Source organism: Salvelinus fontinalis, chromosome 3 (genome assembly GCF_029448725.1).
Source record: "Salvelinus fontinalis isolate EN_2023a chromosome 3, ASM2944872v1, whole genome shotgun sequence".
Lineage (NCBI taxonomy): Eukaryota > Metazoa > Chordata > Actinopteri > Salmoniformes > Salmonidae > Salvelinus > Salvelinus fontinalis.
This window is the reverse complement of record NC_074667.1, coordinates 11955116-11972654: the sequence shown is the minus strand read 5'-3', so window position 1 is coordinate 11972654 and position 17539 is coordinate 11955116. Positions and strand designations below refer to the sequence as shown.

At 41.9% G+C, this 17539-nt stretch overlaps 1 protein-coding gene across 1 annotated transcript; it reads right to left on the bottom strand.

Moving 5' to 3' along the window:
- Nucleotides 1-6185: 6185 nt before the first annotated feature.
- LOC129838928 (catalase-like) lies at nucleotides 6186-16099 on the bottom strand. The gene is made up of 11 exons (XM_055906200.1): nucleotides 15821-16099; nucleotides 14584-14755; nucleotides 13894-14004; nucleotides 13017-13147; nucleotides 12715-12819; nucleotides 12278-12403; nucleotides 11881-12072; nucleotides 10962-11384; nucleotides 9443-9550; nucleotides 7794-7871; nucleotides 6186-7294 (listed from the first exon to the last, which is right to left on the bottom strand). The coding sequence occupies exons 1-11, from the start codon at nucleotides 15884-15886 to the stop codon at nucleotides 7232-7234; spliced, it is 1575 nt and encodes a 524-aa protein (XP_055762175.1). The 5' UTR covers nucleotides 15887-16099; the 3' UTR covers nucleotides 6186-7231.
- Between the last annotated feature and the right edge of the window lie 1440 nt (nucleotides 16100-17539).

Below are 17539 nucleotides of genomic sequence, written 5' to 3'. Positions count from 1 at the left end.
GTAAATTGTCCTTCTCCCTTGAGGCTGAGCTAACAATTGCGGATCATTGGCTTGCATCTGTTTGAGCCAGTCAGAATCTCAGTACCTCCGATGCTGTCAAGATCTTAGTCCTCAATGGCAAAAGCTAACATTCTTTGCCAGAACTCGACATTGGTCCCTCAAATCAAATCAAATGTTATTGGTCACATACACATGGTTAGCAGATGTTAATGTAAGTATAGCTAAATGCTTGTGGAAAAAACAATGTAAGAAATAATACATATGAAAACAAATTACTGCAAAGTTTCCTAAGGACTTGAAGCGAGGCTATCATCTCTTTTGGCACCATCTTGCTGTGTCTGTTCTGACCCTGTTCTGCCTTGCACCACCATGGATGAGCACACATGTTTAAGTCTCCAGCCTCCAAGGACTCTGGTCTCCGGGCATAGCGGAAGTTGACTCACCATCAGATAGTGCTGCCGCACTCTTCATCTGAACTACTACTTTTCCTTTAAATGGCTCACTTAATTTTGTAGTATGCACCGGTCTGACCTGTTAATGGGTACTCAATAAAGTAACAACACAGTGTGGTCAAAGAGTAACATAGTTGTAGTCACAATCTGGTTACCTATAACTACAAACATAGTTATGTTTGGGGCTTTTACATATTCACTTCTTTCCAGTTATCGTCTAAACTACCCACAATGCCCTATTTCTCAACGTCATATGGAGAATTTACTCCGTGTTAGCTAGCTCGAGCTGGCTAACGTCAGCCACTAGTGTTGGTAGTAGTTAGCTACAATCCACCAATCATGACGAGGTGTGATGTAAACAACCAATCAGATTCCCCACAGGTGGGGGACCCATGATCCTGCTCAGCTGCTCCAGTCCAGGCACCTCTGACTACTAAACTACTGGCAGGATTTCCTCTGGCTCAAAAGGAAAGTGTAAAATCAAGCCTTCTTTGGTAGCTAACTCAGCCATCACTCGGTAATCATCCGCTCTCTCTATTTTATATCTGCTGGCTTTTTTTGTGTTCTGTGGGTTCCTGCCTGTGCTAGACTAGTTGGTGGTGTTCTGTGGCTTACTACTTAGCTATGTTGACCATGGTGGTTGGTTAGCTAGGCTAGTTAGATGGCTAGGCTAGCTAGCAGGCTAAAATAACTAACTTTAGCTGGCTGTCTTGCTGTCTAAGATACAGTAGCTGCATATTTATTATTTTTTTATTTCACCTTTATTTAACCAGGTAGGCTAGTTGAGAACAAGTTCTCATTTGCAACTGCGACCTGGCCAAGATAAAGCAAAGCAGTTTGACACATACAACAACACAGAGTTACACATGGAATAAACAAACATACAATCAATAATACAGTAGAACAATCTATAAACAACATGTGCAAATGAGGTAGGATAAGAGAGGTAAGGCAATAAATAGGCCATGGTGGCAAAGTAATTACAATATAGCAATTAAACACTGGAATGGTAGGGTGTGCAGAAGATGAATATGCAAGTAGAGATACTGGGGTGCAAAGGAGCAAGATAAATAAATAAATACAGTATGGGGATGAGGTAGATTGGATGGGCTATTTACAGATGAGCTATGTACAGGTGCAGTGATCTGTGAGCTGCTCTCACAGCTGGTGCTTAAAGCTAGTGAGGGAGGTAAGAGTCTCCAGCTTTAGTGATTTTTGCAGTTCGTTCCAGTCATTGGCAGCAGAGAATTAGAAGGAGAGGCGGCCAAAGGAAGAATTGGCTTTGGGGGTGACCAGTGAGATATACCTGCTGGAGCGCGTGCTACGGGTGGGTGCTGCTATGGTGACCAGTGAGCTGAGATAAGTCGGGGCTTTACCTAACAGAGACTTGTAGATGACCTGGAGCCAGTGTGTTTGGCGACGAGTATGAACCGAGGGCCAGCCAACGAGAGCATACAGGTCGCAGTGGTGGGTAGTATATGGGGCTTTGGAGACAAAACGGATGGCACCGTGATAGACTGCATCCAATTTGTTGAGTAGAGTGTTGGAGGCTATTTTGTAAATGACATCGTCGAGGATGGTCAGTTTTACGAGGGTATGTTTGGCAGCATGAGTGAAGGATGCTTTGTTGCGAAATAGGAAGCCGATTCTAGATTTAATTTTGGATTGGAGATGTTTAATGTCTAGAAGGAGAGTTTACAGTCTAACCAGACATCTAGGTATTTGTAGTTGTCCACATATTCTAAGTCAGAACCGTCCAGAGTAGTGATGCTGGACGGGCGGGCAGGTGCAGGCAGCGAACGGTTGAAGAGCATGCATTTAGTTTTACTTGCATTTAAGAGCAGTTGGAGGCCACGGAAGGAGAGTTGTATGGCATTGAAGCTCATCTGGAGGTTTGTTAACACAGTGTCCAAAGAAGGGCCAGAGGTATACAGAATGATGTCGTCTGCATAGAGGTGGATCAAAGAATCACCAGCAGCGAGAGCGACATCATTGATGTATACAGAGAAGAGAGTCGGCCTGACAATTGAACCCCGCGGCACCCCCATAGAGACTCCCAGAGGTCCGGACAACAGGCCCTCCGATTTGACATACTGAACTCTATCGGAGAAGTAGTTGGTGAACCAGGCGAGGCAATGATTTGAGAAACCAAGGCTGAGTCTGCCAATAAGAATGTTGTGATTGACAGAGTCGAAAGCCTTATATACCGGTAACATTATCTGATAACTGGTTAGATGGCGTTATGTATTTCCAAAGCGTTGGTTTATTTTAATGTAACTGTAAGCTAGGTGTTGATAGCAACCGGCTGACTCATGCGTCCACATCACCAACAAACTAGCATGGTCCAAGCACAGCAAGACAGTTGTGAAAAGCGCACGACAAGACCTATTCCCCCTCAGGAGACTGAAAAGATTTGGCATGGGTCCTCAGATCCTCAAAATATTTTACAGCTGCACCACTGCCTGGTATGGCAACTGCTCAGCCTCCGAACGCAAGACACTACAGAGGGTAGTGCGTATGGTCCAGTACACCACCAGGGTCAAGCTTCCTGCCATCCAGGACCTCTATATCAGGTGGTGTCAGGGAATGGCCCTAAACATCGTCAAAGACTCCAGCCACACTAGTCATAGACTGTCCTCTCTGCTACCGCACGGCAAAGGCTACCGGAGCGCCAAGTCTAGGTCAAAGAGGCTTCTAAACAGCTTCTACCCCCAAGCCATATTGCTCCTGAACAGCTAATAAAATGGCTACCAAGACAATTTGCATTGCGACCTCCCCCCACCCCCCAAGCTCGTTGTAACATTGAAGAGAGGAGGACCAAGGCGCAGCTTGAAATTAATACATTCTTGATTTATTAAACGAAGACGAAAAACACTAAACAAACTTACAAAACAACAAAACGAACGTGACACTATATAACGAAAGTGCAGACACAAGCAACCAACATATAGACAATAACCCACAACCCATAATACAAAACAGGCTACCTAAATATGGTTCCCAATCAGAGACAACGCAAAACACCTGTCTCTGATTGAGAACCATATCAGGCCAAACACAGAAATAGACAAACCAGACAAACAACATAGAATGCCCACACAGATCACACCCTGACCAACCACAACATAAAACATACAAAGCAAACTCTGGTCAGGGCGTGACACCACCCTCTTCTAAGCTGCTGCTACTCTCTGTTATTATCTATGCATGGTCACTTTAACAACTCTACCTACATGTATATAATTACCTCAATTACCTCGACACCGGTGCCCCCTGCAACATTGACACATTGACTCTGTACCGGTACCCCCTATACATAGCCCCGCTATTGTTATCTCTAACTCTTTTAGTGATTTTCTTAAAACTGCATTGTTGGTTAATAAAGGCTTATAAGTAAGCATTTCACTGGGAGGTTCACACCTGTTGTATTCGGCGCATGTGACAAATACAATTTTGATTTGAAACATGTGTGCCTGGCACCAAATACCATATTTCGTTCAACGACACATCTTTTGTCTTGTCCATTCAAACTTAGAATGGCTCACATATACAATCCATGTCTCAATGGTCTCAAGCAATAAATCCTTCTTTAACATGTCTCCTCCCCTTCATCTACACCGATTGAAGTGGATTTAACAGGTGACATCAATAAGGGATCATAAACTCAGTAAAAAAGAAACGTCCCTTTTTCAGGACTCTGTCTTTCAAAGATAATTCATAGAATTCCAAATAACTTCACAGATCTTCATTGTAAAGGGTTTAAACACTATTTCCCATGCTTGTTCAATGAACCATAAACAATGAATGAACATGCACCTGTGGAACGGTCGTTAAGACACTAACAGCTTACAGACAGAAGGCAATTAAGATCACAGTTATGAAAACTTAGGACACTAAAGAAGCCTTTCTACTGACTCTGAAAAACACCAAAAGAATGAATGAAGATGAAGTGGTCCCGTGTGGCTCAGTTGGTAGAGCATGGCGCTTGCAATGCCAGGGTTGTGGGTTCAATTCCCACGGGGGGACCAGGGTTCAATTCCCACGGGGGACCAGGATGAATATGTATGAACTTTCCAATTTGAAAGTCGCTCTGTATAAGAGCGTCTGCTAAATGACTTAAATGTAATGTAAATGAGGAAGAGCAGCCCGAGGATTACCATGGTCAGCGTCACAACATTAAAGCAGTCTTCCCGTGTTTTCTTGCTCCCACACAAAAAAATATTCAAAGCTGAACCAATTTTATATATAAATCCGCTAGAACAGGTGAATATCTGGTAGGCAGCGGAGAAGCCACGAAGGTCATTGCGCATGAAAGAACAATGAAGACATGAGACATCTAGCTCAACAAGCTCCCCTATTGAACTTGTCTAAGGACAATAACATGGTCCTACGTAGACTAGCCTACAACACCACCATGCAATGAATTGTTTTTATATATATCTTTTTTTGATGTTTCATTCCATTTTGATCCGTTTTTGGTACTCGAGAGTTTATAAGGTCTAAAAAGGCACCGTATCAGGTCAGTCTGGCTGTATTTCTTTTAGTTCTGATACTGAGATGCGCTGTCTGTTGCGGATCATCATTCTCCCAAATCGTTTTATAATAACGTTGCAACATAGGCCTATGCTCCCAGCAGGCCCAGTCATTCCGGAAAGCTTAAAGCACGCTCTGACTCGTCTCTGATCCGAGCGGCTAGTCTTTCTGCACATGGAAACATAACGTTTCAATATAGCATAAATATTTGGGAAACATTTGTGTGTCAAACACAATTAGTCACAATGTTTTCATCTGATTAGGCTACTTCAAAAGTCTCCTGTATGCTACCAGCACACACGTTTGTCCACCCCACTCGAATATAATTTCAGCATCCACACTGCACTGGCCATTTGATGAATGGAAAGAGACATCTGTTACAAAACACCAAAACGTTGAATGACATTCAGAGATTGTCAAGACAAGCCTTTGAAACTGGGTAGGGAGTGATGCATTTCCTGTTTGTCGAGATTGACATACTCGATTTTTTTTTGTTTGTTATCAAATAATGTTAACTAACTAGGCAGGTCAGTTAAGAGCAAATTCTCATTTACCATGACAGCCTACCAAGGAACAGTGGGTTAAATGCTTTTTTTCAGGGGCAGAATGACAGATGTTAACTTTGTCAGTTTAGGGATTCAATCCAGCAACCTTTCGATTACTGGCCCAACGCTACCTGCCGCATCAGTATGTCGTTATGCTTTGCTTATTTGTGGTGTGGTTCATTGGCACAGAAACCTGTTGGTGGTAAATTCATTGCATATATTTTATACAAATTACAAATATAGCATAAAATGATAAAAATCGTATTTCCCCTTGGCTGCAGACAATGATCAGCTAATTAATAAGAAAAGCAAGGACTCACAAGTTTTGCCCGTAATGGATGGCGAACTCTCAATATCGGCCCGTAGCCTTTCGTGGCATCGACTGTGCCACAAAAGCATGCTGAAGTGGAATGGTTGATATTGTGGGAACACAGGATCGCTACAGTTAGGAACGCTTAAAGTACGCTCTGCCTGTTCTTCACAACTGATCCCGGAGACCAACAGGGTGACATGGCTTTTATTCCAGCCCAGTAACACTCTATCAACTAATCAAGGGCATGATATGTAGAATCAGGTTTAGTCCTGGGCTATAACAGCCGGCATACCCTGGAGGTAAGATTGGTGTAAAGAAGACCTGACACACCAACCACACATATAGCATTACCTTTTGATTTATTAGCATCTCATTTTGTGGTTCAAAGATGTTTACAATTTCTTGTTAATGTAACAAATCACTTCACGGGCAATATGCGGGAATGCTACCTTACACAGAAACACTAATGGGTGATGAGGATGCAACATAGCAATCGAGTCTGGAGGCTTGTGAGAAGAGATAAGGACTAAGTTTCCTTTACAGGAAACAGTGGTGCCTCTTAATTCCCCAGCCCTAACTCAACCAAACCACAACTCTTCAGTGATTAATTTTTGTACAGAGTATCTACACAAATCAACACTAATATACAGAAAACATTTACTACATGACCATTTTTTCATTTGTATATAGTGATTAAAAGTCTTGGCAAAGCCCTGATCCTGCCATGGTTTTAGGTATTTGTGTCTAACCCAAAAAGGCACTGCTTTGTAGTTTTGGCTGCGAGGACGACTTCATGACTGAATCACACCGATCGTTGGCTTGAAACCATTTCTAATACAACCAAGAAATATGGTGATGGCCTAAGCAATAATTATGAACCTTATTTGAAAACATTGGTGGTTTGTCTAACTAGAATAAATGTCATATTTTGCATATAGGCTAGCTAACGCATACCTGTTTATTAAGCTAACTATCAGGGCATACATGAGGCATGGATACACAAACAATAAGTAATTGGGAAAGAGATATCACTATACTGACAATGGAATGAAAATTATACTATAAAACAACTGAATAACTGCACAGCTTTTCAGATAGCGTCTGTGTATTTGACTGTGGGGACAGATCTTCTCCCATAGGGCTGCAGTCTGACTATATTCATTTCTGTGTGAACTTCGGCAAAATGGACAAGAAACTACATGTTAGAACTGACAGCAATGCTGTCTCTTGAGTCATCTGTGCAGTAAGTAGCCTGAGGAATTACAAAAACATTAATGATAGCTTGCAATTTAATTAGCTATAGCATTTACGGACGGTCGATAGTAAGATATTCTATAGCGGATGGTAAGTGCAACAGATGGAACTGCCCCCAGGTGGAAGTTAAGGCATCACATCTTGGAGGAGGCAGCGATGGTAGAGGCACCTCCACGGGTGTACACTCTCACAGTGTCCTGGGAGAGAGAGGATGAGGGAAGGAGACAAAGTGAGAGAAAGAGAACTTAGAGCTCAACGCTAAACTTTTATTCATTTCATTTGAATAGATGTGTGGATATAAACAAGTAAAACACAATCTTGTTGACGTGGCGTCCTGAGAGAAACAATTACAACACAGATACATACTAAATGTAAAGGATTAACAAGTACAAAAACAAAAACTTTTACATGTTAAAAAAAATAAAACACTTTGGGTAGTTCATGTGTGAAACTTTTGATTTTCATGAAGGATCTGCAATATACCTAAAACTGCTCATGTAAATGATTTGACTATACTTGGAGCTATTTCCCCCCCCCAAAAAATATTTCCATCCAATTATACCCAAACATCTGCAACGAGCCGTCTCAGATATGCAAGTGCTTTTCCCATTTAAACTATACTTTGAATGAAATAGGCAAATACCCTTTTAATTGACATAAGCTTTAGCGTCCGTTGACAAGAATGAATGGACTTACCTTCGTGGGCTCAGTGTTGTTGAGTAGGGTCTGAACCCCGTTCCCATAGTCTGCATGCACAGCCATCAGATTCTGAACCTGGAAAAACAGGGCCCAAGAGCAGGGAGAGACGGTCAGAAGTGTTGATAGCGATGGCAGTAAAAAATAGATGCATTATACAACATTGCATTGCAAAGATGACCTTCATGGTAGTGAGGCAGATGACGCCTTGAAAAAATGCAGTGCCTTCAGAAAGTATTCACACCACTTGACTTTTTCCACATCTTGTTGTGTTACACAGCCTGAATTTTAAATAGAGATGTATTTATTTTCTTCTGGCCTACACACAATACCTCAATGTCAACATTTAATAACGTTTTCCTAAACATTTATAAATCAATTAAAAAACGAAAAGATGAAATGTTTTGAGTCAACACAGTATTCAACCTGTTTGTTATGACCAGCCTAAATAAGCTCAGGAGTAAAAATGTGTTTAACAAGTCACATAATAAGTTGCAAGGACTCACTGTGCAATAATATTGTTTAAGATGAGTTTAATGACTACCTCATCTCTGTACAATACACATAAAACTATCTGTACGATCCCTCAGTCGAGCAGTGAATTTCAAACACAGATTCAACCACAAAAACCAGGGAGGTTGTTCAATGCCTGGCAAAGAAAGGTACCTATTGGGAGATAAAATAAAAAAAATGACATTGAATATCCCTTTGAGCATGGTAAAGTCATTAATTACACTTGGCTGGTGAATACACCCAGTTATTACAAAGATACAGGCATCCTTCCTAACTCAGTTGACGGAGAGGAAGGAAACCGCTCCCGGATTTCACCATGAGGCCAATGGTGACTTTAAAACAGTTACAGAGTTTAATGGCTGTGATAGCAGAAAACCGAGTATGGATCAACCACATTGTAGTTACTCCACAATACTAATCTTTTGACAGAGTGAAACAGAAGCCAATGAAGAATAAAAATCCTAGAGGAAAACCTGGTTCAGTCTGCTTTCCACCAGACACTGGGAGATTAATTCACCTTTCAGCAGGATAATAACCTAAAACAATGCCAAATCAACACTGGAGTTGTTTACAGTACCAATAAGACAGTGAATGTTCCTGGGTGGTCGAGTCACAGTTTTGACTTAAAACTGCTTGAAAATCTATGGCAAGACCTGAAAATGGTTGCCTAGCCATGCCAAACAACCGATTTGACAGAGCTTGAAGAATTTTGAAAAGAAAAATTGGCAAATGTTGCACAATCCAGGTCTTGAAAGCTCTTACAGAGATATACCCAGAAAGACTCCCAGCTGTAATCACTGCCAAAGGTGATTCTAACATGTATTGACTCAGAGGGTTTATTTTTCATATTATATACATTTACAAATATTTGAACTTTTCTTCCACAGACTATTTTGTGTAGATCGTTACAATTAAATTCATTTTAATCCCACTTCGTACCAAAATGTGGAAAAAGTCAAGGGGTGTGAATACTCTCTGATGACAGTGTGGTAGAGGAGATTTTGATTTGACTAGTAATGATGATGTTGATAAAAAAAACATGAAGATAGAAATAACATGATTGCTGATCACAATGATGATGATGATGATGAAAAATGGTGACTTAGACAATCAAAATGAGGAGGAGGAGACCTCACCCAGCGTTTCTGGATGAAGACTTGGGCTCCCTTCAGGGCACCAGCCATGTTCTGACAGAGCCTCTGGCGCTCCTCCTCATTCAGCACCTCGGTGAAGAAGGTACGCACCTGCAATACACGCGCACACAAGGTCAGATCACTGGTCACACACAAACCAACAGATTTATTCATGTATCAATAAATAAGCATTTCATTATATGTAATCATTACAGTTCATACTGTATAAAGAAATCATTCAATTGAAATACATTCATTAGGCCCTAATCTATGGATTTCACATGACTGGGAATACAGATATGCATCTGTTAGTCACAGATACCTTAACAATTTTTTTTTTTTTTTAAAGTGACCACCATTTGCCTCATGCTGCGCGACATATCTCCTTCGCATGTTAATCAGGCAGTTGATTGTGGCCTGTGGAATGTTGTCTCACTCCTCTTCAATGACTGTGCAAAGTTGCTGGATATTGGCGGGAACTGGAACACGCCATCGTACACGTCAATCCAGAGCATCCCAAACCATGCTCAATAGGTGACATGTCTGGTTAGTATGCAGGCCATAGAACTGGGACATTTTCAGCTTCCAGGAATTGTGTACAGATCCTTGCGACATGGAGCGATGCATTATCATACTGAAACATGAGGTCAGGCGGCAGATGAATGGCACGACAATGGGCCTCAGGATCTCGTCACGGTATCTCTGTGCATTCAAATTGCCATTAATAAAATGCAATTGTGTTAGTTGTCCGTAGCTTATGCCTGCCCATACCATAACCCCACCTTGGGGGACTCTGTTCAAAACGTTGACATCAGCAAACTACTCGCCAAAGAAACACCATACACGTGGCCAAAAGTTGAGGCCTGTTGGACGTACTGCTAAATTCTCTAAAAACTACGTTGGAGGCGGCTTATGGTAGATAAATGAACATTAAATTCTTGGGCAAGAGCTTTGGTGGACATTCCTGCAGTCAGCATGCCAATTGCACACTCAAGACTTGAGACAGCTGTGGCATTGTGTTGTGACAAAACTGCACATTTTAGAGTGGCCTTTTATCGTCCCCAGCACAAGGTGCATCTGTGTAATGATCACGCTGTTTAAATCAGCTTCTTGATATGCCACACCTGTCAGGTGGATGGATTATCATGGCAAATGAGAAATGATCACTAACAGGGATGAAAGGAAAGCTTTTTGAGAAAATTGAACATTTCTGGGATCTTTTATTTCAGCTCATCAAACATGGGACCAACACTTTACGTGTTGCAATTATTATTTTGTTCAGTGTATTTCCAAAACTGTGGTTTACTTTAATGTAACTAGAGCTGACCCCAATTAGTCGACTAGTCGATTGTTTGGTCGACCAAGATTTTGTTTTGTCAAGCAGTAGCAAATAAAATAAATATATACACAAATATATACACACCCACATCTTAAAAAAAAAAAAAAATGGAACACAAGACACCTGTCTGATTCACGCCCATCTCAGTGAACTAACCCACTGCGCTCTACATAGATACATTACCTGTGTGACATTATCATCGTCAGCGCTGTTGTAGCGGCCGACATCTGGGGACACCTTAAACCTGGTTTCCACATGCTGTTGCTGGGTCTCTGGGGCACTGAAGCTGTTGGGGAAGTAGTTGGGAGCGCCAGCCTGGTTGTCGAACATGCACATGGGCCCGTCTCGCTGGTAGTTGGACACACGGGTCCTGAAGGGGCAGTTGACGGGCAGCTGCAGGTAGTTGGTTCCCAGCCGGTGTCGGTGTGTGTCTGGGTAGGAGAACAGACGCCCCTGCAGCATCTTGTCGGGGCTGGGCTCGATGCCAGGGGGCATATTGCTGGGGTCAAAGGCCAGCTGCTCGATCTCAGCAAAGTAGTTGGCAGGGTTTCTGTTGAGCACCAACCTCCCCACGGGAATGAGGGGGTACTCCTTGTGAGACCACACCTAAGGAAAATGAGAAGTGCTGCTACTTCTCAGGCCAACCAAGGTACATGGATGTGCAAGAGATTTCTAGCCATTCTTGGAGGACAAAGATTTTTTTTATAGAAAATGTAAGCATGCACGACCCCTATACTGTACTATTTTCACGTAATAATTATCCTGACTGCAGCTATTGAGTCAGTTGCCCATTATTGTACCATTGACAAATGCTACAACTCCATAGCAGATCTCAGACCACTTTCAGATCTTTCAGTGGTTATGTGGAGTATGTCCCCCCTCTGGTGGAAAAGTCAGAGTACTGCAAATTGACAATATTTTTGGGGACATCTTGATTAAATGGCTAACAAAGTACAATACTAAGACATTTAAGGCATTTCTGTCACATTCTTTAAAAAAACTATGCAAAGTATTGATAAAAAGTTATGCACCTACTATAAGCGTTAGGGTCCCCACATAATTGAATAGAAGATTGAGTATTAAAACTGTATCTCTACGGTACCTTGGTCAGGTCAAAGGGGTTCCACTGGAACTTTTCGGCCTGGTCAAAGGTCATGACCTGGATGTAGAATGACCAGGAGGGGAATTTCCCGTTGGCGATGGAGGTGTAAAGGTCTCGGATGGCGTAGTCCGGGTCGGTGGAGGCCAGGCGCTCGGCGTCCTCAGGCTTCAAATTCTTGATACCCTGGTTGGTCTGAGAGGAGAGCAGAGGAAGGATGCTATCGGTTACTATGGACCCGTCCCAATTTCTCTAACTACTTTTCCTTCTTTTACCACCATTACTCTCTTGCATCCTTCAGTCAATCAAGTATGGTCGACTCCTATATCCATTTAAGTGTAGTACATTTTACTAGTCCTGTACTATCCATTCACAACATCATTTTTTGTTGTGCTCCGACCTTGTAGTGGAACTTGCAGTAGACGGGCTGACGCTCGGCGTTGACCAGCTTGAAGGTGTGGGATCCGTAGCCATTCATGTGGCGGAAGCCGTCGGGCAGACCACGGTCACTGAACAGGAAGGACACCTTCACAGAGATTATGACAGAATTATGAACAAAGGCACATATTCAGTCAATTTAGCCAATGTGATATGTAAATAAGATATCATTTTAAAAAACATATGTAAGTAGAAGCATGATATAATAATCTGATCAGAAAACGGATTTAAAACTATTTAAACTAATGCAGCAACCGCCATTTCTAGATATAGTGGAATAGCTTTAAAGCTGCTAATGGAGTGAAATCTGAAACTACAATGAATTTTCGGATTCTAACTAACTATTGTGCGTGCACGTGTAAAGGTTTGGTGGAGGGTAGAGAGGAGCAGGTACAGTACCTGATGCATACACTCAGGCCGCAGGCTCCAGAAGTCCCACACCATGTCTGGGTCCTTCAGGTGAGTCTGGGGGTTGCGCTTCTGAGAGTGGACGAAGGATGGGAACTGCACAAAACAAAGGGAAAATCAGAGAGATGTGGTAATGGCATTTAATATTATAAAGGGAGATGAACTAATGTATTAGCCTGGTTGCCAGTCTGTTTAGCTAATGTTCCACTCCTTGTACTCCATGTCATGTGCCAAAGACTGAATCTTGGCAAGGCACACCCAGGCGTAATCTTGACTCACGTGTCTGAACTCACCAGCATGGCGTCCCTGATAAAGAAGATGGGGGTGTTGTTGCCAGTAAGGTCCCAGTTGCCCTCGTCAGTGTAGAACTTAACTGCAAAGCCACGTGGGTCTCGCACTGTGTCAGCTGAACCCGATTCCCCAGCTACATGAGTTTGAGACAAAATAGGTTGATAAAAATCTCACACATGGACAACCAGTATAAACACAAATTTGTAGAATAAAAAAAAAGACGTGTATTTTCTGGTATTTATTCAATGATGTATTGATGTACAGTGGGGTCTGAAATGATTGACACCCTTGATAAAGACAATAGAAAATGACTGTATACATAATACATTCAAATACTGAGCTATATTGTATGCTCCTAAACATTGGGGGAAATTATTACTTTATACTAATACAATTAGTACCAAGATGAAGGTGCGTTGGCTTCAGAAAGCACCCCTCTGTCAGTCATCTAGTGTATATATTGCATTTTATACTTACAGGAGCAATTATGGTTAAGTACCTTGCTCAAGGGCATGTCGACAGCTTTTTCACCTAGTCGGCTCGGGATTTGAACCAGCAACCTTTTGGCTATTGGCCCAATGCTCTTAACCTCTAGGCTACCTGACTGTCCAGAATTCTTCTGATATCGGCAAACATTGCTTTTGCAGACAAGCATGCTTAGTCATTCCATATAGAGTAACAGTAGTCTAATTGGTAGCTAGCAAATCTGATAGGGTTTCTTTTTGCATGTCCTTAAGGAAACAAAAGTAACTATAAATGTGTTTGTAGCAGTTTTATAGAAAAGCCGGAGTGAGCAGCCTCAAAATACTATTTTATCATGTAAGTTGAGTAAATACCAGGGGGAAAAAAAGACAAAAATGTAATGTAAGTTAGTCTTACCCACGGTGGAGAAGCGAATGGCGATAGGCGTGGTCTTGCCCACATGCTCAAACACCTTGGCCTTGCAGTAGCGAGAGATGTCATGTGTCACCTCAAAGTACCCAAACGCTCCTGTGGTGGAAGAGGCAGGACATGGTCAGTTTCTGTGTATAAATCTAGCTAGTTAGGTTAGTGAGTAAACACTTACTTATAAAGCCATACACATGGTGCACTTTACCCTTCTGTAGTGGGCCAACAACACAAGCCGTCACATGATCAAGCATGGTCCTATAATATTCTGCACCGAGTAGACTAAAGAGCAGTTTACAGTATTTTGGTCTAGACCGAAAAGTTGCCCAACACTTTCTAATGTTTATTTCAAATGTGATAGGCCTGTCTAGTGAAGTGTTTTCCCTATACCATTATTTTGTGAGGGTCCACTTTTAAGAACAAATCTAGTGGCGTACATGGTCCCCCCATTTCAGGGAACAAATTCACATATATGTATATTAAAGTAGTCAAAAGTTTCGTATTTGTTCCCATATTCCTAGCACACAATGATTACATCAAGCTTGTGACTATACAAACTTGTTGGATGCAATACTTTTGGAGCCCACTGTATATTGCATTGGAGCCCACTGTATATTGCATTGCCCACTGTATATTGCCCATCAGTTTTGATTAAATGTATTGGTAGTGCTGGACACCCACCGCCTCCCTTGGCATGCACCACCCTCTCTGGGATGCGCTCGCGGTCAAAGTGGGCCATCTCGTCTATGAACGGGGTGTCCTGCACTAGGAGGGGCCCCCGGGGACCCGCTGTCATTATATTGAACTTGTCCCCTATCGGGTGACCAGCCCCAGTGGTCAGGTTGTCTGGCCTCTGGAGGGGAAGAAATGACAGACATCATACATAAGACACTGCACTACACATTTTTTATTTACACAGTCATTAGGCCTAGTCTCACACTTTTCCTTATACAGGTCTAGTGTTTTGTACTTTGAATGATCAAACATCAGCTGCATTACACAATTGCTCCAAATTCAAGTGTGCATTACAAAATAGTCTAAAAGCCACTTAAAACAGTTCACATCATCTAATTTGGCCTTGTTTACTTACAATCTTGCTTAATGTTTACCCTTTAAGCATACCCTTCCTGCACCAATGATTAGATAACCACGAGTTGACATGGCTAAAGTCCAGGCTAAATTATAGCAAGACAATGACCAAGCTACATTTGCTATCCCAACAAATCAAGGTCCATAATCTTCCATTTATTGCAAAAAAATCACACATTATTCTATTCTCAACTTGCAATGTTTTCACGTTAAACCAGCAAAATACACACAAGCAATCAACTTCTTGGCATTTAAATCAAAAACAAATAGCTACTCTGCAGTTGTGTTATTTCAATACATTACATCAAATTAAAATCACATTTTATTGGTCACATACACATGTTCAGCAGATGTTATTACGAGTGTAGCGAAATGCTTGTATTTGTCACAAGAGTATGGGAGTAAACCCTAGTTAAACTTGGAGTTCTATTCAACAAATATCAAGAAAGCCTGAGCTGCAAGGGTTTCCACTAGTTAAGAAAAATAGTACAAATGGGCTGGGGTTATTGACTGATTGTGGGTATAGCAGCTAATAACGAGCAGCTGCAAGTGCAATGTAACTAGCTAATAAACAGTAATAGGCTAGTTGTAGGCAGCAGCCGCTAACAATTCCTGCATGATCAAAAACGGACACAATTCAAATACAAACGTGCATTCTTTGGGTTGTGGAATTGAACAGTACCATGGTTCTGTAAATGTGTAGCTAACTAGCTATCTAACGTTAGCATTATAGTTAAGTAGTCCAGGAGGAAAAATGCGACCCTGGATGATCGCTCACCATTTCTAAACAGAATTGCACAACACAAACTAAGCATAGAAATAGACAAACCTGAGCGCTTCGGCCCTCTTTCCATAGCTTCATTTGGTCTGATGCTTTCCCTCTATCCTCGTCCATCTTGAAGGCAGAAGTTTAAACCCCAACTGCGTGGAAAAATGTATATTTCTGAGTGCTAACGTTATTTAGCCACTGTACTTTGTACGATTAGGGTCCTCCTGCTTGTTACCCGACTCCTATTGGATGCTGGATCACCAGCTACTTTCGGGCCAAAGGTTAAAAAAAAATGTACCCCTTGCTGCCACCCGATTAGCCACCAATCACCCCATTAAAAGGTGGTGCTGCAGAACTGGGCGGTGTTAAACATGTAGCCCGACCCAAGACCCAAAGGTGGGCGGGTTATTTCTACGGGTAGTCAGTTATTGGTTCACGTTGTCTAGTCGAACTACAAGCCTGCGATCCAACTCAAGCCTCACGTGAAGCAACATACTAAGCGTATTTAAACATGTGGAATATGTACATTGCTAGTTGGCCAGTTTGGCATGGATTAATTTCATATTTATCAGATTATGCTGACCCCATTACTAAATATATCACAAGTGCAGTTACTATATAGCTGCTGTGTGCACTCATGTTGTGTTGTCACGGAAACATACACACACAGAGAAATAGCTTTATTCCCTTTATTAATATTGTGTAGTCAGTAAATTTATAGAAAATACAAAAATGACTGTTTTACTGCTTGTTGAGATTTGTTAAATTGAGTGGACACAAGGCTATTTAGCCATTTCAATGTGGAGTATAGGCTGTGAAAGGCAGAAAGGGTTGACTGGCTGGATATAGGTGGCTTCAAGGGAAGAATCATGGACCTTTTTATTTTAACTCAATATTCACATCCAAAGAACATAAAATAGTCAGTGGGTTGAATGTATTAGCTTAATTCTGTGGAAAGTGGGACGCATACAGTATACTTCTATGTTAGTGTAAGAATCCACTGTTCCATGCACTCTTAGAAAAAAAGGTTCCAAAAGGGTTCTTCGGCTGTCCCCATAGCGGAACCCTTTTTGGTTCCAGGTAGAACCCTCTGTGGAAAGGGTTTTACATGGAAGCCAAAAGGGTTCTACCTGAACCAAAAAGGGGTTTTGAAAGGGTTCTCTCATGGGGACACCCGAAGAACCCTATTAGGTTCTAGATGACACTTTTTTTCTAAGCATGTAGGTTGCTGAGATGTTACCTCCAACAAAGAATCCACAAAAGCCTTTTTAAAAATGAAAGAATAAAATGTCTCAATATTCACTGTTCTATATGTTTTTCCTGAGATGTTACCTTTATCAAAGAAACCACAAAAGCCTTTTTGAAAATGAAAGAATAGATGCTAAGTGGGATCCTTGCTATGATCATATCTCTAACCGTAAACTTACATTTACATTTAAGTCATTTAGCAGACGCTCTTATCCAGAGCGACTTACAAATTGGTGCATTCACCTTATGATATCCAGTGGAACAACCACTTTACAATAGTGCATCTAACTCTTTTAAGGGGGGGGGGGGGGGTTAGAAGGATTACTTTATCCTATCCTAGGTATTCCTTAAAGAGGTGGGGTTTCAGGTGTCTCCGGAAGGTGGTGATTGACTCCGCTGACCTGGCGTCGTGAGGGAGTTTGTTCCCCCATTGGGGTGCCAGAGCAGCGAACAGTTTTGACTGGGCTGAGCGGGAACTGTACTTCCTCAGAGGTAGGGAGGCGAGCAGGCCAGAGGTGGATGAACGCAGTG